The sequence below is a fragment of the Bufo gargarizans genome, chromosome 3 (assembly GCF_014858855.1).
Source record: "Bufo gargarizans isolate SCDJY-AF-19 chromosome 3, ASM1485885v1, whole genome shotgun sequence".
Lineage (NCBI taxonomy): Eukaryota > Metazoa > Chordata > Amphibia > Anura > Bufonidae > Bufo > Bufo gargarizans.
In genome coordinates, this window is record NC_058082.1 from 317,185,461 (window position 1) to 317,213,196 (window position 27,736).

At 45.8% G+C, this 27,736-nt stretch overlaps 1 protein-coding gene across 4 annotated transcripts in view; it reads right to left on the reverse strand.

The window, feature by feature from the left end:
* The window catches only part of INPP5B (inositol polyphosphate-5-phosphatase B), a 145,264-nt gene that overhangs the window by 25,566 nt on the left and 91,962 nt on the right, over positions 1-27,736 (reverse strand). For all 4 annotated transcript variants that reach the window (XM_044287054.1, XM_044287055.1, XM_044287056.1 and 1 more), the window contains 8 exons: positions 27,149-27,336; positions 24,497-24,608; positions 22,764-22,873; positions 17,071-17,206; positions 15,814-15,924; positions 10,183-10,348; positions 7,834-8,069; positions 7,626-7,739 (listed from right to left, as the gene is read on the reverse strand). In XM_044287054.1, the coding sequence (XP_044142989.1) occupies positions 7,626-7,739; positions 7,834-8,069; positions 10,183-10,348; positions 15,814-15,924; positions 17,071-17,206; positions 22,764-22,873; positions 24,497-24,608; positions 27,149-27,336 (1,173 nt within the window). The remainder of the gene's footprint in view (positions 1-7,625; positions 7,740-7,833; positions 8,070-10,182; positions 10,349-15,813; positions 15,925-17,070; positions 17,207-22,763; positions 22,874-24,496; positions 24,609-27,148; positions 27,337-27,736) is intronic.

Consider the following 27,736-nt stretch of genomic DNA (forward strand, 5'->3'; position numbering starts at 1 on the left):
CGTGCGCGCGTTCACAGGAAATCTCGGCTCACGCGAGATGACGCCTATTGGCGTTAGCGTAGCCTGGGAGAGCCGCCGCGATGACGCCTTTCGGCGTTAGCGTGGCGGCAAGCGGTTAAAAAAGTTGTCCAGAAAGGAAGAAAGGAAAAAAATAAATAAAATCAGGTTGGCAACCCTGGGCACATACAGGATACCATGTAAACCAATCATACTGTATGGTGAGCGCTTTTTAATATTTGTGTGTTTCTACCTCCCTTGGCAGGGAAAGTGTTAAAACAAAGCTGTTTCATAATAGTGAGGTCAGAGGACTGTCATCTGGATACCAATCTACCTATTTAGAGATAACCCCCAACATCTGTGTGTGTGTGGAAAGCTCAGCCCTTCTGTATTGTAGCCCCAGTCTTAGGAATGCTGCAGAGCGTTGCTCCGGCTACTGTCCCCGTTACTATAGCTTTCAGTACACACTGAAATCACAACAGTGTTCTATGACAGTTCTGATAAGGACTTCGTTAGCTTGTCTCTCAGGCGATGGTAACCTGCAAGAAGATTAGGATGCCCAGGCTCTACTGAGCATGCGCCACAGCTGTCCTGCTGAGAGGTGGCCGGCCTGTGAGCTACTGTGAATAGGAGCTTATGAGAACCTGTCCGCCCTCAGTGTAAAATTACCACACAGAACTGCACAAGTGCCGGACTGCAGCAGTGCCCGTACTCATGGACAACTGTGGAAAAGGACAGGATATCTGAGAAACAGTACATTTCTGAAATATGAATTTATTTGCTGAAATTAATATTTTTACAATAGCTATCATATTCAATAGGATACGTGAGATTGGAATACCCCATTAAAGGGGTTGTCCGAGATGATTGGGAAAGTATTAAAATATTTAAAGTAAGAAAAAAAGTGAAAGGGGTGGAGTGAGGATGCCTCCAGTGTCCTGGTGTCGGAGCACACACAAGAATTGTTTGTACTGTGCAGACGCTGAATACTTAATGTGGAGTCTGCGCAGTAGAAAACAGGACGGGAATGAGCACTGCCAGCAGGACGGGGGAGCCATTTTCTATGTCGTCATATATGGGGGCCATAATTACAGAAACAATGCAGAGGCACTGCCAGAGGCGTACATAGAGAAGTAAGGGCCCCATAGCACCGATCAAACCAGGCCCCCCACACAGGACAGAAGGGTTTAAGCTTAAACGCCTTTCAATTACCCCATGGCCATTTTTCCACTGCCTCATTTGCTAAAAGTTGTTCCTTTGGAGCAGGGGTGCACAACCTGTGGCACTCCAGCTGTTGTCAAAAAACGAGATTTTTGTATAACTTACCAGTAAAATCTCTTTCTCGCTCTTTCCTTGGGGGACACAGAAGACCTTGGGTATAGCTCATCTCCATAGGAGGCGTGACACTAAGTGAGAACTGTTAAGCCCCTCCTCCACAGCTATACCCTCAGCCTGGAGAGAGAGACTGCCAGTTGCGTGTCCAAGCAGTGAGAAAAGGCAAAGTCCAAAAGTGGAACCAACAAGCCAACTACCCAACGGGTAAAACAAACTCGGAAACCGTGCAGAGAAAAACAAAGAATGGGTGGGTGCTGTGTCCCCCAAGGAAAGAGCGAGAAAGAGATTTTACTGGTAAGTTATACAAAAATCTCGTTTTCTCGCCCAATTTCCTTGGGGGACACAGAAGACCTTGGAACGTTCAATAGCAGTCCAAGAGGGGAGGGACCACAGCACCAAGGCAAGGCACCCGAAGGCATCAAGAAACCGCCGCCTGCAGACCAGGCGGCCCAAGGCAGCATACGCCGAAGCCCCAGTGCGCACCCTGTAGAACTTGGTAAGGTGTGCAAGGAAGACCAGTGACCGCCTTGCACAAATGCATGGCCGAAGCCTTATGCCTCCGGCCCAGGAGGCACCGACCGCTCTGGTGAAATGAACGGTGACACCAAAAGCAGAACCCTGCCCGTGGTGCGGTAACCACAGCAATAGACACTCAGAGAGCGAAGGAAAGCCACGCTGGAGGCCGTCAACCCTTTGCACGGACATCCCGGAAACACAAGAGACCGAACGCCGACTAGAGTCGGAGATCTCCAAGGAACAACTGCAAACCCAAACAATCTCCAAGCGGTGAAGCGCCCGTTCCCGGAGACGGGAAGGGGATGACCAAGCCTCGTAGATAAGAAGGCAGATACCACCCTCAGAAGGAAGGGACGGGATGGAGAAACAGCCCTGTCCTGGAAAGGACAGAAGGCACAGAACACGAAGGGCCACCCCTCAGGCACCCGCCAGACATGATGGCAACAGGAAACACAACTGTACAGGACAGAAGGAGTAGGGAGAACTTCTACAACGGCACCAAGGGAAAGAGTGGAGCGCCAAGAGCTCAGTGTGTAATTCCCAGGACGGTACCAGGGAACGGTACAGAGGAACCAAAGAGCCACTCTGTGGAAGAAGGTCATGACAGGCCCAGGAGGGCCAGAAAAAACGCTGCAAGGGGAAGGACAGCGCCGACACTTGACACTTCAAGTAACAGAGTCCCAGTCCCAGGGTCAGGCCGGACTAGAGAAAGACAGAACCAAAAGGGAGAGAAAAGCAGAGTGGGGGAATGCCCCGCTCACCACAAACCCAGGCAAGAACCCTAAGTCCGACAACCGAACCTGGACGAAGCACAGTCGGGAGCGAACACTAGCGCGCTCGCAGGAATCGCCTGGCAAGCGGGAGAAAACCCAAAGTGATCAGGCGCAGACCAGTAACGTGGCCCAAGGGTCGGAAAAAAACTGTCTCGTCGGCCCCTGAACAACATAGTCCCGTATCCAACCGGAGTGGGGGAGCAGAAGGACAGACGGAAGAAACCGGAAGGGTCCGCCCAGCAGCCAACAGATGCCAGGACAAGACAGGCCAAGTCCAAGTCGACGTAGCCACCACAGGAAGGAGTTCTACAGTCCTGGTGGGATCAAAGGACAAACGTGACCGAAGGGTAGTCCTCCCAAGTTACCGAAAAGGTAAGTCCAGCAGGACCATATGCCCAGAATGGAAAGGACAATCTGCACCCAGCGGGAGGACAGAATTGCAATAGGCCCGGCAACAGGCACACAGCTAGTACTGCCAGCGAAAACGAGGGAGACGGTACGAGACCACTAAGTAACGCCAGAAACATCCAAGTGAACAACCATGCTCACCCCCGAGGGGGAGGGGGCAATGACGAAACAGTCTCTGAGGCCTGGCCGGTGCAGAAGCCACCTCGGAGTGACAAACTCAGAGAGGAAGCCAAAAAAAAACCGAGCCGGCGAGGAAAAGCAGCCGAGACAGAGGCCGGCATAACACCCTCCAAACCGAAAGGAGGAATGGCAAACAGGGAAGCCACAGGACAGTCCAAAAGCCGAATACCGGCTACCCTGTGAGACGACCTGCACATCGCCTCGCAGAAGGCGAATACCCTGGAGAACCCAAAGTGGAGGTCCCTCAGACCTGGATAGACGAGCACCCAAGAGAAGTTGGGTGACCTACCCGAGAGGAGCGGTCAGTTCCTGGTAGCAGATCAGATTGAAGTGCAGAAGGCGCCAAAGACAACACTCTCGACCCCGACGGCTTGCGCGGGGAAGCAATGTCACGGGAGGACGAACGGGTACGCATCAAGGGACCCCGAACACTCCCCAGGTGGAAGGGCCAATGAACATGGCTGGTGCAGTCACAACGGGACCACACCAGAGAATGAGTGCCACCCAGCTCGGTGCAGTAGCGAGCCAGCAGAGCCCGTCTACATATATACAAGGTATACAGCGGTGAATACATTGGGCATTCAATTGTTGTGTGTTGGACAACACCTTAGGCTCATACAGGTGGACAGAATGACCTCCTCAGAAAAGAGTGCAAAGCTAGCGACAATCAGCCTCACCCCAAGAGAAAAAAGTATGTCGCAGGAGGAAGGGAGGCATACGTACTAGGAAACCGCAGGCAGCGAGAAGGCCAACCCACCCACTGGAGGAGAAGGCAAACACGGCCCAAACAACGCACAGAGCGCACAGCCACAGCATCCCACAGTATCCATGGAAGTGCAAAGTGCAACCCGAAAGGGAGTTATGCACAAGGCTAGTACAGGAGGCATGCTATGGAACGCAAGCAGTCCGCCCGGAAAAGGGGAGAGAAAGGCACCTGGCAAACTCTGCAGACGGCAAGAGTGCAAAGGCCCGCACCAAAAGGACCTAGTGAAGGGGGAAGGGTATGCACAGGATTATCCTAGCACCAAATGATTGTGCAATAATCCACCCAATACCGAATTTTGTGAGAGTGCAACGAGTAGTTCGCCAATGAAAGGGGAACGTCCAGTACAGCATACAGAAGGACAGCCGTGAATCTCATGAGCGCGCAAAATACCGCCCATGGAATGCTAAGTGGTCATGCACAAGGCCAGCACCGTTTCCAAAAGGAGTGCAAGCAGCGCACCCATGTTTAGAGGGCCATGCTCCTGGCCAGCAACGTATTCGGTGAGGGTGCAATGAACCGCACACGGCAGCATCGCATCCCAGGAGAGCGCGAGCACCCCGCCACGGATGGGGCCATGCACATGGCCAGCAACGTACTGGCGCAAGAACAAACACCGTCAGTGAAGGTGCATGTATGTCGCCTGAGGAGAGGAGGCATGCCCACGCCGGCAGCAAAGCCAGCGAGAGTGCGGTACACCGCCCAAGGAAGGGGGGGGGGGCCATGCATATGGCTGGCAGCGGATCCGGTGAGAGTGCAAGCACCCCGCCATGGAAGGGGGTCAAGCACGTGGCCAGCAACCTACCGCGAGAGAACAACCCCAGCCAGGAAGAGTATGTATGCCGCCGGAGAGAAGGAGGCATGCTCAAGGCCGGCAGCGAAACCAATGAGAGTGCAGCCTACCGCTTATGGAAGGGAGTCATGCACAAGGCCGGCAGCGAATCCAGTGAGAGTGCAGCGTTCCGCTTATGGAATGGGGACGTGCACATGGCCGGCAGTGAATCCAGTGAGTGCAGTGTTCCGCATATGGAAGGGGGACGTGCACATGTTTCATACCCATGGCCGACAGCGAACCCAGTGAGAGTGCAGCGTACCGCCATAGAAGGGGGTTACACACATGGCCGGCAGGAATCCAGCGAGAGTGCCGCGCTCCGCAAGAAGGGGAGTCGTGCACATGGCCGGCAGGAATCCAGCGAGAGTGCCGCGCTCTTCAAGAAGGGGGGTAGTGCACATGGCCAGCACCGTATCCGGTGAGAGTGCAATTATTCTGCCCCAGAAGGGGGTCATGCACCTGTCCGGCATTAAATCCAGTGAGAGCGCAGCATTCCGCCTATGAAAGGGGGGCGAGCACATTGGCAGCACCGATCCGGTGAATGTAGCACTCCGCCTAAGAAGGGGGCCATGCACATGGCCAGCCTGTAACTGGAAAGGCGACGTTCCGCCTATAGACGGGGCGCCTACCTTTGGTCAGCGCCGTATCCCGGAAGATGGCAAGGGTTCGTCTAGAAGGGGAACATGTAGCTGGCCAGAACCGCAGCCGAGGAGCGCAACATGCCGCCCACGGAAGGGGGGCATAGCGTGCGGCCAGCACTACTGCATCAGGCTGCAGCGTCCTGCGCAGCCATTCCGTTATTTATTAACCTTATTTATTTTATATATATATATTTTTTTTTTTAAAACACAGCCACTCTGAGGCAAAAAAGGGGCCACCATACATGGCACAGTCACGTACAGGCCAGCTAGGAAGCCCAGAACAGAGAGGGTGTCCTCTAGATGGGAGCCGGCCCCTGGAGATGGCCGGTACCCAACGGGTTAACAAACATCCGGCCTAGGGGGCGGCGCTGCGAACCCCTGGGGGCGGGGGACCTCCAGGCGGTAAGAATTCGCACCGCGAGAAGTTCCCGTCCCCTCCAACCGAGGCTGGAAGTTTGCGGCCTAGTAGGCCGTGAAGCCGGGGCCTAGATTTTTGCGGCGCCCGGCCGACCGGGAGTACCAGCGGTCGGCCGGGACCGGGAGGGAGCCGGCTGACGCCTGGACTAACGGCCGCGGGTGCCCACCCCGCGTGCCGGCAGAGACAAACGGCCGGATTGCGGCCGAGCAGGCCGAAGCCTGGGTCAAAAGTTCGCGGCACCCGGCCGACCGGAAGCCTCAACAGTCAGCCGGGGCCCGCTGGAGCATCGCGCTCAGTACATGCAGGCCGTGAGGGCCTTGCGTCCGGCAGCTTCTGGAGCGGGCCCCTGGCCCTAGACACCGGTAAGGAGGGCGAGGGGGGGGGGACCTGAAGTCCAGCACTGCACCCCCTGCCCTAACGGACCAGGCGCCCGTGGAGGAGGGACAGGGCAGCCAGCGCGGGCCCCCTGCACTTAATCTGCGACCGGTAAGGGGGAGGGCCGGCATAACCCCTGTGTCAGGGGCAGCTAGGAGCGGGTCTCTGGCCCTAAAGCAGAACTCCTCCATGTGCAATGCCCTATGGAGGGGCAGTGTATAGTCGCCCCGCGGTCACCAGTATGGTGGTGGTGTGGGGCTATATGATTATTGGGAACCTCAGGGGCCAGCCTAGGTCCAGCAGGGACCAGTATGGGGGTCCAGCACGCAGGAGACCGGGGAGGGACTGAGGGGAACGTAGGGCTGGAGAAGCCTCTCTCTTACCACAGCCGTCTTCACCCTCGGTCCGTTCCAGCAGGGTCGCCCCTTCAGCTACTGGCACCGTAGTGGCAGGACGCTGGAAGAGGGACTTGGCGTGCGGACGACCCTTGCGCTGGCGGGATGCAGGAGAGCTGGGCTGCCCTGGTCCACCTTGCCTTCTGTGGGGGAGGCAGCAGTGCGGATGACCGGCACTGGCGCAGCTCGACCCCGGGAGAAACAGAGAGGTCTAGTGCGTCTCTGTTGTCCCTGATGATCTGAAGAAAAAAACAAAGCAAAAATCAAAACTAAAAAACCAAACAGGAGAAAAACAGCCCTGCAGAGCAGGGAGTGTCTTGCCTCCTTGGACACTAAGCAAAAAACTGGCAGTCTCTCTCTCCAGGCTGAGGGTATAGCTGTGGAGGAGGGGCTTAACAGTTCTCACTTAGTGTCACGCCTCCTATGGAGATGAGCTATACCCAAGGTCTTCTGTGTCCCCCAAGGAAATTGGGCGAGAAACTACAATTCCCAGCATGCTCTATTCATTCCTATGATATTTTTTTTAGAAGAGCAGAGCAAGTATGCATGATGGGAACTGTAGTTTTACAACAGCTGGAGTGCCGGAGGTTGCCTAACCCTGCTTTAGTTTAGAGGGTAGATTCCTGACCAAATTTTCACCCCCAGTAGAAGAGGAGAAGAGGAGAGGGCCCCATAGCAGTCGCATGGTCTGCCGCTATGGTAGTTACGCCCCTGGGCACTGCATACAGGAACAATAAAAGGACAAGAAAAGGAATAAAGATGGATGTTGGCGAGGACAATCTCAGCAGTGACAACCCCTTTAACTTGAATCCACTACAATGTGGGATTGCAGCACAGCAGAGATATGTGTAATGGAGTCGAGGTAGAAATTCTGCTGCAATCCACTATATAATATGCATGGGAGGCGAGGTAACTGGATAACACACATTCATCCACCTGCAAACCCATCGATAAAAGCTCTAGTTCAGTGGAATATGAGAGTGGAGTCTGACCTGCAGGGATGCATTACGGTACAAGTGGTCAACCATCATCGAGAGCTCTTTAGGCACATCTAAAGGTTTCTCTGCACCAACAAAATCCTCCTTCATCTGAAGAGGTATGCGTGCCTAGAGTGGCATAAAAAGCATGTAGAGTTTACATGTTATGATATGTCTAGCATCACAGCATGTACAATGCAGCGGATTGATAGGATGATCATACCAGTTCTCTGATGGCATCTGGAGACATGTCTCTGATGGGTTCTCTCATGTTACATAACATCTGGATGGAGGATCCAAAGCAGCTGTGCAGATAGTCTCCAGTCACAGACAAGAAGAAGTCTTTTCCTCTGTCCAGGTGCAGGATTAAAATGTCTTCCAAGTTTTCTTCACCAGAATTTAATAGGGCAGCCGTTTGATTATTAACAAATAACTCCAGTTCTATTTCTACTTCGGAGCCTAAAAAGGTAAGAGAATGGATTGGTATTTTGAGGGATGTGAAACACCGGGCACCATTACGTAAAATATTAGGGCACTAAACAAATAGCCATTAATTTGGGCAGTAGAAGAGATCAAAAGAAGTTATGGGAAATTCAAATTCCTTGCAGTTACTTAGGGCTCCCATAGGCAAGCTACTGACCCCATATACAGGAGCCTTTATACAGTCATGGATAGACACTGAACTCCCCATACTGCCTGATGAATTCTCCCCATTGGGTCAGTAAAGAACCAGAACCACTGTCCAATTTTCACTGATGGTTGCTTGGAGATTGAGTGATAGTCTTCAGTTTAAAAAGGGCATCTGTACAAGACCATGTGTCATAACGGAAATCTACACCAGCAAGGGAGCTATAAACTATGCCAATGTGTTGGGCTGGCTATAGCCGCCTTTACACTGCCTATTCCCCACTGTGCCCACTTTTTTTTGAAAAGTGGGGAGCAGGGTTTGAAATCTCCCAAAAAGTCACAAACTTTTGTGCAACCATGAAATGTATCAGTTTTCTGATGCACAGGGGATGGAAAATGACTCCCTAAGGCTTCTTTCACACGGGCGTCCCAGATTTGCTCTGGATGCGTCGCGTGTGCATTGCGGGAAACCTGCGCAAGTGCGCACGCAATTGCAGTCAGTTTTGACTGCGATGGTGTTGTTCAGTTTTTATCGCGCGGGTGCAATGAGTTTTGCACGCGCGTGATAAAAAACTGAATGTGGTACCCAGACCCGAACTTCTTCACTGAAGTTTGGGTTTGGGTTAGGTGTTGTGTAGATTTTATTATTTTCCCGTATAACATGGTTATAAAGGAAAATAATTTTATTCTTAATACAGAATGCTTACTAAAATGTCGATTGAGTGGTTCAAAAATAAAAGCAATTAACTTACCTCATCCACTTGTTTGCGCAGCCGGCATAGTCTTCTTTCAGGACCTGCAAAAGGACCTTTGATGACGTCAGCACAGGTCTTGCTTAATGAAGATAGAAGGATTATCAAAAGGTCCTTTTGTAGGTCCTGAAAGAAGAAGGAAGAAGACTGCCGGCTGCGTGAACAAGTGGATGAGGTGAGTTAATTGCTTTAATTTTTTAACCCCTCCATCCCTATTTTACTAAGCATTCTGTATTAAGAATGCTATTATTTTCCCTTATAACCATTTTATAAAGGAAAATAATAAAGTGAATTTACATTAATGGGGTCCGGGGTTGCTCATCCCTATCATCTTCTAGCAACCATGCGTGAAAATCACACCGCATCCGCACTTGCTTGCAGATGCTTGCGATTTTCACGCAGCCCTATTCATTTCTATGGGGCCCGAGTTGCGGCAAAAATGCTTAATATAGAACATGCTGCGATTTTCACGCAATGCAAAAGTGATGGGTCCGGATTTAGTGCGGGTGCAATGCATTCACCTCACGCACTGCACCCATGCGGAATTCTCGCCCGTGTAAAAGGGGCCTGAGTGTATTAATTGATTCTTCCTCATTACAAAGTTACCGCATATAGCAGACTCCCATGCTGTGTGTCCTTCTATCTGTAATTAACACCTCACGATCTTCTGACCACGGAAAGTCCTCAGTCTACTATTGTTTAGGGGGGACTCCCTGTTCTCCCCTGCTCCATGAGTTACCAGATTCTGGCTTCCTGCTGCATAGCCAGGCTCAAAGGAGCCTCTGATGCCTGCTATTTAATCAGCGGCATAATCAATTGGGTCTCTCAACGGGGGTTACCCAATGACTTGATCATGTCTAGAGGACCCCCCTGCAATCAAATCCAAGGAGCCAAGGTAATAAGCCTGCTGTTGGGGCACACTAACTGTTGCTCTAAGATTAGCTTGTATTATTGTTAGACAGAGCATGATGAAATAGCACATAGGAGTATGCTCATAAGTATAGATGTAAAAAAGAATTCCCTTAATAGGACGAAAAATATTATAAAATTAAAACAGGTCTAGAAAAAAAAAAAGATTATCACAAAGTGCATTTAATTATGCACAAATTACATAAAAACAAACAAACCCATATTAACTTGTGGGAAGAACATGAACACTGGGTGTGTCAGCAAGTAGTGGAACGTGCATGTACCTGGTGTAAGAAACCCTTTGCTTGGATTCGCTCTGAGCCATTGTTTGCTATACGATGGCTCATCCAGCTTACTGATGAATTCATACTGACACGCCACCTGTCCATCATTGTGAATAGTGAATGTCTGGACTTGCAGCTGCATGTACTTTACATCCTTGAAGTGAAACTGTGGAGTAGACAACACATCAGCATTTGTAGCTTCCTTTATCGCAAACATCTAAAACTCTGTTTGGTTATAGAATAGAGGACAAACACAACATATATAATATAAATCTACAAGTACCACCAACCATTCACAGCCTGGAATTATATTCTGTATTTAAACAGGACCGGTCTCTGGCCTCTTCTGACTTGTCTAACTAAATGCTTGTATTCCCTATAATATAACACTGCTAGAGAATCTTACCCCTCTGCATTGTGCCATTCCTCGGTTATCCCTACTAGAAACTTATGGATACATTGACAACTGGCTGTTTACCAGCTGGAGCTTGTGTCCATACACCCAATGAAGAGGCAGACTTCATTCACTTTAGTATATGTACAGTATATTTCTATTGTATTTATCATTAAGCTATCCATGGCAAAGTTTGGAAAAATATAATGGGGCCCATTTATCAAGCTCGCCTATTTTTAGCTGTAAAACTAGACTGGTGTATTTCATTAGGTTGTCAGGCTTTTGCAGAGTATATATTAAAAGTCACACAGCTGTTGGTGAATTAGACTAGGTGTATTTTTATTAGGCCGTATTACTGTAGTGCAGCGGCGACATGAAGCGCACGGCGTCATAGCGACCAATGACGCTGTGCGCTCCTGCTCTGAACAGAAATCCAGCCCGGCATACCACGGACTGCTCTCGGCCACGGAACACGGCCGTGTGCATTCGGCCTTAGTCTGACTTCTGGTAGCTGTTTGTCAGTTTCATATTCACTTGTCTAATTTATTTGCGCAAGAAAAAATAGTTGCATGTCTCTTGAAAAGTGCGACATTTATTGCAAAAAAAGTCAGCACTGAAAACAGATAAAGAATACTGCTGGTACTCCAGCCCTGAAGTGGAGTGGAAATGAGATGGGTTTTGCAACAAATTCAGGCACAATAACTCAGGCACATCTACATAAATAGGTCAGAACAATGTGGTAAAGGTTAGAAATCTGAATTAGTCTAAAAAATCTAAATAGGTGAATGAGGCGCAAAAGCCTCCTAAGCAGGTGCAATTTCAGTAGTAAATGCAACTAAAAATATAAGCCGTATGGAACTCTAATGCCAGTGTGTAATCACATGATGTGCTTGTGCCGTGGGTTTTGCCAGGCAGCCAAGAACTGCATGGCAAAAATAGCATATGTATTAGGCCTCTTGCACACCACTGTATGTATTTTGCGGTTTGCAAAAAACAGATCTGCAAAAAATCCGGATGACATCCATGTGCATTCCGTATTTTGCGGAATGGAACAGCTGGCCCCTAATAGCACAGTACTCTCCTTGTCCGTAATGCGGACAAGAATAGGACATCCTCAAATTTTTTTTTGCGGAGCCGCGGAATGGAAGTGCAGATGTGGACAGCACACTGTGTGCTGTCCGCATCTTTTGTGGCCCCATTGAAAATGAATGGGTCTGCACCCCTTCCGTAAAATTGCAGAACGGATCCGGACCCATTGTGCAGACGTGTGAATGGACCCTTAGTTATGGCCCGTGGTTGCAGAATCCATAACGGAATTCTTACATAACCCAAACCTGAACCTTGTACGCCAAACTTGAAACACAAGTTCGCTCATCCCTAGTTGCGACCACAGGGGTGAATAAAATGTTTTTCTTTTCACTCATTTTTTGTGAGAGTGATGCCATTTTTTAAAATTCTTAAACTGTTCTGGATTTGTTGCCGGATACATTGGCCTGCACCGTCATATTGATATTTGGCTGCTGGTTGGGTGAATAAACCGTCCACTTTTTTCACTACTTGGAGTGCTGCCTTCTCTTTTGCCTTTTATCTACACTTGGGGCCTTGGTCTCAGGTCCCTTAGGAGGATTTTTGCACCCATATATACTTTTTGTGTGCTGCTTCTTTTCTTATATATATATTAGGGTTATTCCTGCAGTATATAAATCTTTTGCTAGAGGTAGTTGTGCATTGTGTGTGTGTGTGTGTAAAAATATATATATATATATATATTTATACACACACACATACATACTCTTTTTGTGAGGAAAGGTAACCTAAAAATCGCTGTTCTGGCAGTTTCTATTTTTTGTTTTGTTTACAATGTTCACCTGACAAAGTAGCTGACGGGATATTTTTATAGAGCAGGTCGTAACAATGCGGCGATACCTAATATGTCTATTTGATTAATTTTATTTTGGATTTACACAATAAAAAATTTTGTGGGAAAAAAAATCATGTTTTTAGGTTTCTATTTTCTGAAAGCCATTTATAGGTAGGATCTCATTTTTTGCGGGATGAGATGATGGTTTGATTGGTACCATTTTGGGGCACACATGACTTTTTGATCGCTTGGTATTATACTTTTTGTGATGTCAGGTGATAAAAAAAATTGCTTTTTTGCCACATTTATTTTTTTTTTTTTTACGGCATTCACCAGACGGGTTAGCGCATGTGATATTTTTATAGAACAGGTTGTTACGGAAGCGGAGATACCTAATATGTCTGTTTTTTTTTTAAATATAATTTGGTTTTACACAATAAAAGCATTTTTGAAACAAAAAAATCATGTTTTAGTGTCTCCATTTTCTGAAAGCCATATCTTTTTTATTTTTTGGGCAATTGTCTTAGGTAGGGGCTCACTTTTTGCGGGATGAGATGATGGTTTGATTGGTACTATTTTGGGGGGCATATGACTCTTTTGATCACTTTTTATACCATTTATTTATTTATTTTATGGCGTTCACCATGCGGTAAAAGTACATGATCCTTTTATAGATCAGGCCTTTACTGACGCGGCGATACCAAACATGCTTAGTATTTTGTATTTTTTACATTTTTAACCAATTCTATGTGCGGATATAGGAAGAAGTAAATTTTTTTTTCACTTTTTTTTACTGAGACCCACTTGGTTCTGAGACAAGTTCCAGTGGGTCTGATGCCTCTACAATACACTGTATAGTGTACTGCAGTGTATTGTCATTCACAGTAAGCCCGATCAGGCTTAGCTATACCATGGCAATCCGGATGACTGTGAAGGCATCCGGTTGCCATGGTAACTATAGGGATGCTGCCACAGCAGCGCAGCAGCCAAATGGGGGAGGGAGCTCCCTCCCTCAGTTTACCCTTCAAGCATCGGGCCACTGCCACAGCAGAGCAGCGGCCCGATGGTTTTCCCCTCCATGCAGTGGTCCCTAAGGACCGCGGCATGGAAGCGGTTAAATGGCCAACATCGGTGCCCACCTGATGCTGCCATACACAGTGCCCACTTGATGCTGCCATACACAACGCCCACCTGACACTACTATATACATATTACATACACAGCTCTACCACATGCCCATTACACAGATAGTTTACTATATACACATTGCACACACAGCTCTGCTACATGTCCATTACACAGATAGAACTGCTGTGGGGAGAGGGAGACCGTGAGCGCTCCTGTGTGCACACAGGAGGAGTTACAGAAAATCTGCCAGATAACGGATTCTCTGTAAACTCAAAATAAATTAGTGTAAAAATTATTATTATTTTTTTTTTTTTACAAAAAGGTGTCCATATCCTTTAAAAAAAAATATATAAAAATCTGTCTGTTTACAAGCTGTCAGTTTCTGTTCTCATTGAATCCAGTCATCTTATAGCTCATGTGCAGCTCTCATCCCTGATCTCCTGACCTCAAAACACTGAGGGTACTTTCACACTTGCGTTTTTCTTTTCCGGCATAGAGTTCCGTCACAGGGGCTCTATACCGGAAAATAACTGATCAGGCATATCCCCATGCATTCTGAATGGAGAGTAATCCGTTCAGTTTGCATCAGGAGGTCTTCAGTTCAGTCGTTTTGACTGATCAGGCAAAAGAGAAAACCGTAGCATGCTACGGTTTTATCTCCGGCGAAAAAAACTGAAGACTTGCCTGAATGCCGGATCCGTCCTTCCGGTCTGCGCATGCGCAGACCTTTAAAAATGAAAAAAAAAAAAAAAAAAAAAAACGGATCCGTTTTGCCTGATGACACCGGAAAAACGGATCCGGTATTGCTATGCATTTTTCTGACTGATCAGGCATTTTTCTGACTGATCAGGATCCTGATCAGTCAGAAAAATGCCTGATCAGTCAGAAAAAATGACATCCGTTTGCATACAGTTTGCCTGATCAGGCAGTCAGTTCAGGCAACGGAACTGCCTGCCGGAATCAAACAACGCAAGTGTGAAAGTACCCTTAGGCCTCTTTCACACGGGCGTCATGTTTTTTGCCCGGATAAGAGCCGGGTGCGTTGCGGTAAAATGCGCAATTTTCCCGCGCGAGTGCAAAACATTGTCATGCGTTTTGCACTCGCGTGAGAAAAATCACGCATGTTTGGTACCCAAACCCGAACTTCTTCACAGAAGTTCGGGCTTGGGATTGATGTTCTGAAGATTGTATTATTTTCCCTTATAACATGGTTATAAGGGAAAATAATAGCATTCTGACAACAGAATACATAGTATAATAGTGCTGGAAGGGTTAAAAAAATAAAAAAGTTAACTCACCTTATCCTCTTGTTCGCGTAGTTCGTTCCCGGTCTGTAGTTTGCTAGCTGTGGGCTTGGGCTAAAGGACCTTTGATGACGTCAGATCACATGCTCCAATCACATGGTCCATCACCGTGGTGATGGAGCATGTGATCTGACGTCATCAAAGGTCCTTTAGCCCAAGCCCACAGCTAGCAAACTACAGACCGGGAACGAACTACGCGAACAAGAGGATAAGGCGAGTTAACTTTTTTATTTTTTTAACCCTTCCAGCACTATTATACTATGCATTCTGTAGTCAGAATGCTATTATTTTACCTTATAACCATGTTATAAGGGAAAATAATACAGTGAATAGACTGTCACCTAGAACCCATGCGTGAAAATCGCACCGCATCCGCACTTGCTTGCGGATGCTTGCGATTTTCACGCAACCCCATTCACTTCTATGGGGCCTGCGTTGCGTGGATTATCGCACCGCAACGCACAAAGAGGAGCATGCTGCGATTTTCACGCAACGCATAAGTGATGCGTGAAAATCACCGCTCATGTGAACAGCCCCATAGAAATGAATGGGTCAGGATTCAGTGCGGGTGCAATGCGTTCAACTCACGCATCGCACCCGCGCGGAATACTCGCTCGTGTGAAAGGGGCCTTACTGAAGCCATATTCTTATCAGACCCATTGGAGAAATTATTTTTAGCCCAAAATAAGTAAAATACAAATCATATAAAAATTCCCTGAAGGTGTCCATGGTCTTTAATGCTGCACAAAACATTTCACCACATGTTGATGTTTTTTTTTTGCAGTTGTCACAGATTTATAGTGCAGGAACCACACCAAAAATCTGCCACAAACCTACCACATCTGAACATGGTCCAAAAGCATATGAAAAACCAACAATAGATGAAGTCCTTTTGAGGGGTCCCATTTTAACAAACAAAAGCACAATGTTGCCGACAACTATACCTCTCGCTGAGATAGCGTAGCTGAAGGAATGCAGTCATTTTCCATCTTGTCCAAAGAACGGACTATTTCTTCAAACGTTTTTCTATACAGCTCTTCATTAACCACTTTTATCTGCCCAGATATAAGTCATAAATATACTGATTATGTTTCTCTAATAATAATCTATGATAGAATAATTATATACTATAATTTTTGCATATTATAGCAAATAGTATAATAAATAGTATTTTATATTTAGTAAATTATTACATTTCAGTATATTACTTCACATATTTATTAGTAGTGAACCGGACATGTATAGAGATGCTAACCAAGGTCCTTCAATTTCAGCTACAATTTGCCTGGTTGCTACTTTGCATTTCCTCATACTTCATAAAACTCCCCTTTTGGTTCAGATGGATCAATAAAAAAATAAGTAAAAGAACGAACATTTGCTGTCCAAAAATGTGCTAAATGGGATTTCCGATGTCAGAGTTTCACAGTATTTCCATAGAATATGCCATAAATGTTGTCCCATCTCTGATCGGCTGTTTCTGTAAGTCTCATAGAATACAATGGGGAGGAAGCCATGCGCATGTTCTCCATTTGGTCTATTAAAGGCCGGTGGTATGTTTTTCTTACAGAGCAGACGTCCTAGGACTAATTTCGGCATATCAGTGTCCGTCTGTTGTGACTTTCACTAAATCACTAGAATGAAGTGGCATACACAGTGATCCATCTGGCCTACAGAAAAAGCAGAGTGTAGACTAAGCAGCATGGTGCTTTCTGAGTTAAATGAAAAATATGTCCGCCCCTATAAATAGTATAAAATAAATAGCCCCCTTCCCTTTCTCCCTTCTTTCTGCTTCTTCAAGCCTGCAGTTTGGTCCTCCCCACCACTGACCTCATATTCCTGGCTACAGTAGTGACGTTCCGTGAGTATAGGTAATCGTGCAGCCAATCAATAGCCTCAGTAATATAAGGGACATCACTGCTGAGGCTAGCGATTGGCTGCAGAGGTGACCTGTGTGCATGGAACGTACTGCTGCAGCCAGGAAAACGAACAGCAGCAGGGAGGACAGGAGCACAGTGCAGGAAGAAGGGATTGTATTGCTATTTTAAACCACTCACTTCCTGAGTTTTTTTTCCCTTTCCTTTTTTTTTTTTTAGCTCACACAACCCCTTTAAGATGAGACAATCTTTTTACCTGTATGAGGATTTTGGCAACTGTCCCACAGAAGTGAATGGGATGTAGCACACTGTACACAAATGACTTACCCCAATATTAAAAACCGAGCTGACTGGTTTATGGTCACTTGTTTTTAGACTCATGACGCTTTGATAATCTAGCTGTGTTACATGTTTGCCTTTCCAGAGAATGCGATCGCACCAGGCAGGGGCACGGCATTTTTCACTACAAGGAGAAAAAAAAAAAAAAGACAACGCATTGATATCAATTAAACACAAGTACAATCACAAGGCAACCAAAAATCCAGAGGTAAGCCACAGGATTAGAAGTAGTCCATATGGAGAGACGCCTAATGGGATCTGTAAGATGAACCTGTCTGGATATGGGTAAAGCACCAACTGCGTTAGGCTACTTTCACACTTGCGCTTGATCGGATCCGTTCTGAACGGATCCGATCATATTAATGCAGACGGAGGCTCCGTTCAGTACGGATCCGTCTGCATTAATAACTTAGAAAAAATTCTAAGTGTGAAAGCAGCCTGAGCGGATCCGTTCAGACTTTCAATGTAAAGTCAATGGGGGACGGATCCGCTTGAAGATTGAGCCATAGGGTGACATCTTCAAGCGGATCCGTTCCCATTGACTTACATTGTATAAAACCTCCTTTGCCATATTTTGACAGCCATAATTTATTTTCTATATCGCTCTACCTAGTACATGGGATCTTTTGATCCCCTCTCCTATCCATCCCAATAGATCTCTAATAGGGTGAATAGGATTTTCACACTGTCCATTCTGAGCTATGCCATGCATAGCTCAGTATTGAGAACACAATGGCAGGCCTGGATCTCTTCAGCAGCATCCAGGCTGCCATGACAACCGATCGGAACCCACAATTTCACTGCCGGGGCTCCATTCAGAAGGCAGAGGGAGCCGCATCCCTCTGCCTTCACTCACAGGTGCCGCAATCAGCATCGATTGTGGCGCTATCTCCGCTTCCTGTCAGTGCGGGGAGATGCCGGCTGTATGATACAGCCAGCACCCGCCATGTATGGAGCACTGTAAAAGCCCTGGAAACTTAGTAGCTTCTTACAGCTTCTTTCTCTCCTCCTGTGTGTGCAGGGATACTAGACAGTACAGTAAGGCCCCTTTCACACGGGCGAGTATTCAGCGCGGATGCGATGCGCGAGTTGAACGCATTGCACCTGCACTGAATCCGGACCCATTCATTTCTATGGGGCTGTTCACCTGAGCGGTGATTTTCACGCATTACTTGTGCGTTGCATGAAAATCGCAGCATGCTCTATTTTGTGCGTTTTTCACATAACGCAGGCCCCATAGAAATTAATGGGGTTGCGTGAAAATCCCAAGCATCCGCAAGCAAGTGCGGATGCGGTGCGATTTTCACGCACAGTTACTAGGAGACGAACGGGATGGAGACCCGATCATTATTATTTTCCCTTATTACATGGTTATAAGGGAAAATAATAGCATTCTGAATACAGAATGCATAGTAAAATAGCGCTGGAGGGGTTAAAAAAATAAATAAAAATAATGCAACGCAATCTGAAAGAGGTCTAAAAGTGCTGCCCAGCTTTCCCAGGTGCCTAAATGTCAAGTTAGCCTATATAGGCTGGAAGGATTTCTCATTGTCTGTCAAGTCAAATCTGACATCCATCAGTGTGGGAAAGCTAGATTACAAGATTTTGTGGATCTGTACACACTATCCAGATAATGGTACCCTTACATAATTAACCCACCTTTTCCAGGACCCTGGAAGGCAAATCTGCTAAGTTATGGCACTATTTAGGAGTGAGGAGGAGAATTTGTCCCGTTAGATTTTGTATTTTGCATTCTTTATTACAGTTCCATATGGTAAAAATCCAGCTTTACCAGAACCCCAAGAAAGCAATTCTGTCAAGCTATGGCACTATTTAGGAATGGGGAACAGGATTTATGTTGGTAAATATTGTATTCCATAGTCTATTACAGTTCCACATAATAGTAATACAATTTTCCCAGAACCCAACCTGCCTACCTGTGGCACTATTTAGAAGTGAAAAGGGTGAATCGTCTTAGTAGATTTAATATTCTGCGGTCTATTATAGTTCCACATAGTGGTAACCCAGCTTTCCCAGGACCCTGAAAAGCAAAGCTGGTACACTTAGTATTTAGCAGTCCCTATGACAACTCCACATAACGTGATACTCAGCTATCCCGCGACCTTGAATGACCAATCCCTCAGCTCCACCTGTCGTTTCCAACTTAGGAACACCTCTCGTATTCGCGCCTTCCTCACCCGAGTCAACTAAAATACTAGTGCATGTCCTCATCATCTCCTGCCTGGACTACTGCAACATCCTCCTGTGTGGCCTCCCATCCAGCACTCTTGCTCCCCTCCAATCTAATCACAACTCTGCTGTCTGGTTAATCCACCTCTCTCCTCATTTCTCCTCTGCCAGTCTCTTGACTGACTCCCCACTGCCCATCTCACACACACTAACATCGGAAGGGGCAGAGGCTATAAGAAATGGCAGAGGACAAACCACTGCTTTTCTATTGCATTTCTCATGGTCTGCCATTGTGATATCTGCCAAAACAAGAGTAAATAACAAAAACACATAAGGAGATTAGGTTATGTTTTGTTAATTGGTCTTTGTTCTTTGTTTAGTGGCTTTTTAGAGGAGTGTCAGGCAAATGGCTTCCTTTAAAGCTTTACACTGCAGCTCAATTTAATTACAAAGCAAGTGACTGTCTAATATATAATGATTGCAGCCTTTTATAATGTACTTCATGTTCTTGAATGATATCAGAGGTTGTGCATTTTGAAACTATTAATGCTGTGAGACAGTGACAGGTCTCACGCAGGTTGGAGGCAAGGAAGGGGTGGATAGTGTGGTCCACACCCTGTTCCACCACAGGTGAGACCAGCTGGAGGTACTCAGCCTGGCATAAAGCACCTCCCAGAGTGTCAGCAAGGGGGGAGTGTGTCACCTGTGGATAGAGGCCTGGAGGCTTTGTCTGTGTGGTCTCAGCTGGGCAAGGCTGAGGGACCACAAGGCTGGGAGATAGCCTGGAGTTGGGGGACAAAGCGACGCCTGGGAGGGTCGCAGGGCTATAGTCAGACGGACCACTAAGCCCCAATCCCCCACAAGAAACAGTGAACTGGAGACAGTGGGCGAACTGTGCTCTGTACAGCCAGGAGGCTGTGGGACATTGGCTGACAAAGCAGCATGGGTTCACAGCATGTGAACTGCGACTTAGGTGAGTCAGGGATCTGTTTGTTTAGTTAGAGCCCAGCCGGGCGAGTGTTTATTATTTTGTATTATTGTTTGTTTACGTGGATGTGCCGCAATAAAGCACCACGTTTGGACCTAAAACTTGGTGTCCTGAAGATATCTGTGAGAGACTCCCACAATGCTCTGAAGATATTGGGGCTCATTACACTTTTCCAGAGCAGGTTTGAAAAAACAGTAATACTGACTTTTGATGCATTAGCCAAAATTATCAATTTAAAAATGTTATTTGGGTGGAACAGTAAGAAGCATAAAAGAAAAGAAAAAAAAAAAAGAAAATCAGTGGGAAAGTGACCAAGCAAAACTTTTCTACCCTGTGTGTACTTCCTCCAACCGCACAGGAAGCCGCTCAACAATGGTCTTTCAGGGCAAACATTTTGGTGCGGGATTTGTGACATAATACAATTACATAATTATATTGGATACATATTGACAGACTTTAAGGACAAATCTATCGTGTAAACTGAGGAGATATATAAAATTATGTAATTCACAGCAAATTCAATCAACACGGGTGCAAAAGAAAAGCAGAGTATCGCAGATCACTGCTTTAAAGGGGTTGTCACGACATAACCCCTGCTTCACCCCTCAAGCCCCTCTGAGTGAAGCATCTGAGCATTTCATGCTCTGATGCTCGCCCTTGCGCTGCATCACACAGGGCAAGGCCTGTTTTGTTTACATTTTACACTGCTAGGTGGAGGCTTCTGCCTAGCAGTGTTCCCGGTGACGTCACCGGCATTAATGGGTGGTCTTCAGCTCTGCCCTAGGGTGTTTTAAAGGCTAAGACAGCGCTAAAGACCGCCCATTAGTGTCGGTGACGTCATCTGGCTCACTGCTCGGTGGAAACCTAGACTGTGAGAAATACTGATACGTCACCAGATATGAAGAACAAGCCCTCTGTCAACTCAGAAGGGCTGGAGGGGTGAAGGAGTTCAGAGCTGAACCCAGACAACCCCTTTAACGTTTCAAAGAGCCTCTAAGAAAAAAAAAAAAAAGGAGAAAATAACCAGGTTTGATATGTTCCTCTAAAACTGTGGATCTTATCTCATTTATAATGAATTTTCGCATACTGTGAATTGCACAGCATTAAATTCCAATCAATCTAATAACTACATGTTGTGTGTCTAAAGCTGGACATATTTATTAGATATATATGAATGGGGACAGCCTATGTGCCCACTTAAGTCTTCCTGTCAATGTTGTACTGGTTGGATTTTAACATGTCTGGTCCTCTGTTTACCCAAAATATAAAGTGGAGTTCAGTGTCTAGTAATAATCTATGAGAATAACACACACTTCTTAAAAGGGCATCTGTCAGCAGATTTGTTCCTATGAAACTGGCTGATCCATTACATGTGCACTTGGCAGCTGAAGGCATCTGTGTTGGTCCCAAGTTCATATGTGCCTGCATTGCTGAGAAATGATGTTTTATATATGCATATTAACCTCTAAGAGCAACAGGGGCGTTGCTGTTACACCTAGAGGCTCTGCTCTCTCTGTAATTGCTATGCTCTTTGATTGACGGGACCAGGTGTGGTGTTTTCCCTCTCAAAGCACAGAGGGTGCAGCAGTTGCAGAGAGTAGAGCCTCTAGGTGTAACAGCTACGCCCCCGTTGCTCCTAGAGGTTAATATGCATATATAAAACATCATTTCTCAGCAATGTGGGCACATACGAACTTGGGACCAACACAGATGTCTTCAGCTGCCAAGTGCACGTGTAATGGATCAGCCAGTTTCAGAAGTAAAAATCTGCTGACAGGTTCCTTTAAAGCTTCTGTGATATGTAACATCATGATGCAGTATCATCCAATAGCAGCCATGGACATCATGTCCCTTGGGATGAAAACATCACCATAGCCTACTGCTACTGGTGGACACAGCATGCTGCCCCCAATTAAAAAAGCGTAACTGTGAGCCAACTCCTCCAAAATAGGTATTCCCATCTGAAGCATTTATAGCATATCTACAGCATATACCATGTCTGCTTGCAAGGCGAGGGCCCATATAGGGAGATTGAGACTGCTTTTGTGGCTTTCCATAACACTGGGGGTGGCGCCTCAACACGGAGAATTTCTACCATATCTTGTGTGAATGCCATACATGCTTCAGGAGGGAAAGGATTCAAACGATGATATTTTCCGTCTGTGTGCTATCTGGACTGCACTTGCACAGTACATATACATATAAAGTACATGGTGCAATTGACACTTCTGTCCTGGACCAGTAGTCCATGCAGAGAAACTAGTTGTATGCAGCATTCTTGTCCGTTTTCTGTCCAAGACTCATTCATTTACGTGACTGGGTCTGGAAAAATACACGGACGCAATGGAGCGTCCACTTTCTACCATGTATTGCAGATGGAAATTGGAATGGCCATCTGAAACCGCACAAAATGCTGACTGAATTTCTTTTTCAGCAATCTAAAAACAAAGTATGTGACATCACTACCTTTTTTCTTATTCTTAATCCACTTTCCATCGCCTACCTTGTATCCCATTCATCAGAGCCAGTGTCATACTTGTAAGTAGGCTGAAACTGTATTTCTCCCTCTGTGAAGCCATCAAACACTGTCTTTGCCTCCATCTGCTGTTTCAGCTAAACAGAAGATATGATGATCAGATCTCAGAACACTACAGCATTTCCTACACCTTGGAAAGTGTACAGATTATCTTAAAAAAAACGGGCACAGACTGTATACAAAAAAACCTTATTCCCCCCTTACCTACATTCTCTGAATGTACCGCATGTCACTTTCAGTGCATGCCATGTGTTTCATTATTTTCACATTTTTCTTGTAAAATGATAATATATTATCAAGTTTCAAATTTATACTTTTAGATCTTTATTATTTGTTTCACATATTAGTATTTAATATGACATCACATTTTTTTCAGTTCACCATTTACACCTTTCATTGCAGTTAGCACTTTGATTAAAGGGGTTTCCAGGAGTATAGTATTTATGACCTATCCGACTCCTGGCACCCCGAGGCTGTGGAGGTCCAATGAGCACTGTCACCTTCCTCAGCCAGTGATGTCACGTCCGTCACATGGCCTATGTCACTCAGGTGAATGGGCATAAGCATTTACATATGAAGCATACAATGGACGGCACTGTGCCTGGTATGTTGTAAGGCGGTCGAGGTCTCTTCAAACAGCTGAACAGTGGGGGTGATGGGAATTAGAGCCTGGGGATAGGTCCTCACCTCAGTATTGTACTCCCAGAAAACCCCTTTAATTGTACACTTTGCTCTTTTGTACTAATGACCAAGTCTACAAAAAAAAACGTCATTTTATATAATAGATATTTTTTATTTAATTTGTTGTACATTTCAATGCTTAGTGGTGCCAAATTGCCAAATTTTTAATATTTGCCATGTTTTACAGTAATGAAATGCGTGTGCTTTTTTTTTTTCCCATTATGGTGGGACTTCATTTCCACTAGCTATATCTATTCCCATTATCCTGTCAATTTAGCCCTTTTGTAATAAAATACATTGGTATAAATTTGTCTCAATACATTCATTATATACAATCTCCTTTGGGAGATGGCCACTGTTGTGCGATTATCATCCAGGCTCCCCGTAGTGATGCGGACTGTACAATAGTCGTGCACCCTCTATGCCTTCCAGATGCTAGAGCTGACAGGCTTGCTAGTGGCAGTGCCACTTTTGGAGAAAAAGGTTTGCCCACTGCACTCACTGACTAGAGGCGTGTAAATTTTCCTCTTTCTGGAAACATTACAGTGTGTGTGCAAATGAGACTGGCTGCTGAGAATGTTGTGCTCTCCCACCAACACCTTGGAGTCAGTGGAGGTGGTCATCTGATGGTCAGATATTAATGTGGGAACTTGTGTACTATGGTGCACTTTCTCTGCGTTATTTATTCATCCATATATTTTTTTTAACTTTCTGTTCCCCACTTGGGGTGGTCTTTATTGTGCATTTTGGATATGCCCCCCCCCCCCCCCCCTCTCTATACTATTATTGAATGAAACCCTGATCACCAACTTTGTATTTAGATCATTTGTTTTTAGGTCATAAAGGGAAATTTGTTTAAAGCTAATGTATTAGTTTATTTGGTTATTCACATGCATTCCAGCCTGCAGGGCTCTTTTAGGTCCTTGACTGCTATGCCAACCACTTTCCTCTCCATGCAGTGGTTGCTAACATGGCATTAAAGGGGCTACGAACTAGGGAAGACATTTTGCAACTCATACCTGATCAAAATTGTAGAGTGTCTGGTAGTCCTTGGATTCAATGAGTTTCTTCGCTCTCTCCATCTCAACTTCCTTTAATCTGTAGTTTAGGTCTCCAAGCCATAATACAACACTGTAAAACACATGTACGGTGCCATATTTGTAATTGTAATTCCAATAATTAAAGGGGTTGTTCCGTCTCTCATTCTCGCCTCCTTTCCGCGCCACTTTCTGTGCTTTGTGTGGGAACTTTGATAGTACAAGCAAGTGAACTTCTGCTGCCGTCACTTGCCTGTACTCTGCATTGCTTTATGGTTCAATCTTTTTTATTGATGCATTTTGACAATAAAGCAATACAAACATTTGTGTGTCCTGGTCTGTCCAGGTACTGTGCATTCTGTTCGATTGTATACTGCTAGGTCGGGAGATGCTGTGCCTGCTCCTGTGGTCCTGGCCAGCACAGGCAAGAATAAGGTAACAAAGACACTATGAAAGCGCAACCACCGATGCAGTATTGCAACGGTGGCCGTAACCCCTGACAACGAGCAATAAACAAAGGGAACCAAAAATTATGAATAGGGAGAGAAGAAAGCTATGGTGAAAATAACATGTCTAGGGCAAGATTATTATTACACTAAAAAGAACCGAGTGAAAGCAACTTAGCGAGATGGGACAACCCCTTTAAGTGAAATGCACAATTCCTTAACTCTGCAAAATAAGGGCAAAATTAGTGTGATGCTCCAGTGACTTAGGACAGTGATGGCTAACCTCCGGCACTCCAGCTGTGGTGAAACTACAACTCCCAGCATTCTCTATTCATTTCTATGGAGTTCTGAGAAAATCTTGGAGTGCCGGAGGTTAGCCATCACAGACTTTAAGGGCTCATTCAGACGGCTGTATGCTGCCCGCAAAAATGCGGATCCTTATATATTTTATTTTTTTCAGATTAGATGCTATCCTATTCACTTCTATGGGGCCCTTTTCTTCCATTGCACGGCTCAGCTAAAAAAAAAAAATGAAACATGTCCTATACTTGTCAGTGAAAATCAGGACACGGCCCTATTAAAGTCTATGGATCTGCAAAAAAACGGAATGCAATCCGTTTTTTTGTGGACATGCCGAACTGTCCGCAAAAAAAACGGATCTGCATTTTTGCGGACAGCATACGGCCGTCTGAATGAGCCCTTAGCATGTCAGATCTGTCACTTGAAGTTTAGTATTGACCACTGAAGACGTTGCAAGGGAGGCAAGGCAGACACCAATGCCCTGCCTGCAGTGCCTCCTGACATCAGTGACTAATCTGTCACCAGTGTCCTCCCTATCCAACTGTCTACATGGACGCATATCTGTGGTTCACCCGACTAAAGCACAGTCTCTCTTTTGTTAATCCGAGGCTCCGTTCCCAAGTTATGGGTTGTGCCAGAGTTCTTCAGTAAAAAAGTACTAAACGAGACTTGAACTAGTCAAATCATTCAGTAGTTATTAGAAATTAGAAGCATAAGGGCTAAACTGAAGTATCCAGCCATTTGCACTATAATGTAGTATTTCTTTTCAAGTTCACTTTGCATATAAATTCCTGTATGGATGGAGGTTTTTCATCGCTGCACAATTACTTTTTGAGCCATATAGGGCAGCCTAGCTGTGGCTATCTTTTCCCCTTCACATATCCCAAGATCTGTTTCTAGCCAAGAATGCATAAAGGGGGGTGTTAACTCACTGTATACAGAATTAATGAGTCTGACCACGTCCTTCCAGTATCTTTCTAATTTGGGGCAATTCCAAAACATATACAAGATACTTGCAGGATGCTATTTAGCAGTTTTGATTGACAGGGCCAGGCAGTGGCAAAGCAGCCACGAAAGGACTGGCTGCAGAAAGAAGCGGGCATGGGTGCAACAACAGCAATGGTCAAGCCTCATTGCACCAAAGGCCTAATGTGCATATTAAGAAACAGTATAACTTGGAAACTGAGCCTCAGAGCAACAGCGTGTTAATCAGGTGAACCACAGCTATGTGTCTATGCAGACAGCTGGATAGAGAGGTCACTGGTGACAGATCCCTTTAAAAAAAACAATGCGCTGAAACCTTATTCAACACCTTTTACAGAATGTGAGGCAACAGTGTTGGGGTCCAGTAACACTACAGCACAACCTGCCATTTGCAGACATTTGCTCGGGTAACCCGTGTACCTGCTAGCCATGGTGTCACACATAGCAGCTGTGGTGCCGTAATGTCCTGCACAGAAAACACATGTGTGCTTATATCGCTATTTGCTGTCATTTTTAGTTTCAGTTACACCTACGCGCTACTTCTCAGTGACTACAACATTTAATAGTGCTATTATACATCCGTGTCAGAGCCGTGCTAACTACAGATATTTTACTGCCAATTATTCAACTGCACTGTACTGTCAAAGGTTTCAAGTTGCAGTCAGAGGTTTCAAGTTGCCGTACATGTTATAGTGCACTTAGTGAACCTTTTAGGTACTAGAGCAGGCCACTAATTTAATAATTAATATTAACCAGCCAAATAATTTTACCATTAAAAATAACCATTTTGTCTAATCGAATATGATTGGTTCCAACTGCTCAACCAGTCAGAACACAGTTTTTAATTTTTGCTGTAATAACTAAACATCACCACTAGAAGTAAAGTTATAAGTGGGAGACGTACTCATGCTTGTGAATAGTCAGTGGGGGAAGTGTTGGGTCCACCTGCGGAAATAGCATCCTGGAGCAGATGTCTCTGAAGTCCTGGTTCCTCCTCTCATAGTCATCAACATGAGCAGCCAGATGGGAGTTAACAACACAAATGTGAGTGTTATGGAAGCGGAAACGAACTGCCACACCTCCTTTGTTACCCTGCAGGGGGAGCCACAGAAAACAGATTGAGGCAAATGATTAAAGAGGCCCTGTCAGCATGATTAACCCTACTAAAAGCAGGATAGTAGTTGGGCTGATAAAAATGATATATTTCTTTCTTTTATGTGTATCACTAATGCAGAGAAATTACTTTTAAGCATCTTGCACACGGCCGTTATGCGGCCATTCCGTGCATTGGGGGCAGCAATTTGTGGTCCCCAATACACGGGCACCATCCGTGCAGCTGCCGTACCAGATCCAGACCCATTTAACTTGATCCGTCCGAACTGTAAAAAAATAGAACAAGTTCAACCTTTTTTGAGGTGCGAAGGCACGGACAGAAACACTACGGAAGCACTCCGTAGTGTTTCCGTGGGGTTCCATACCTCCGTTTCACAGG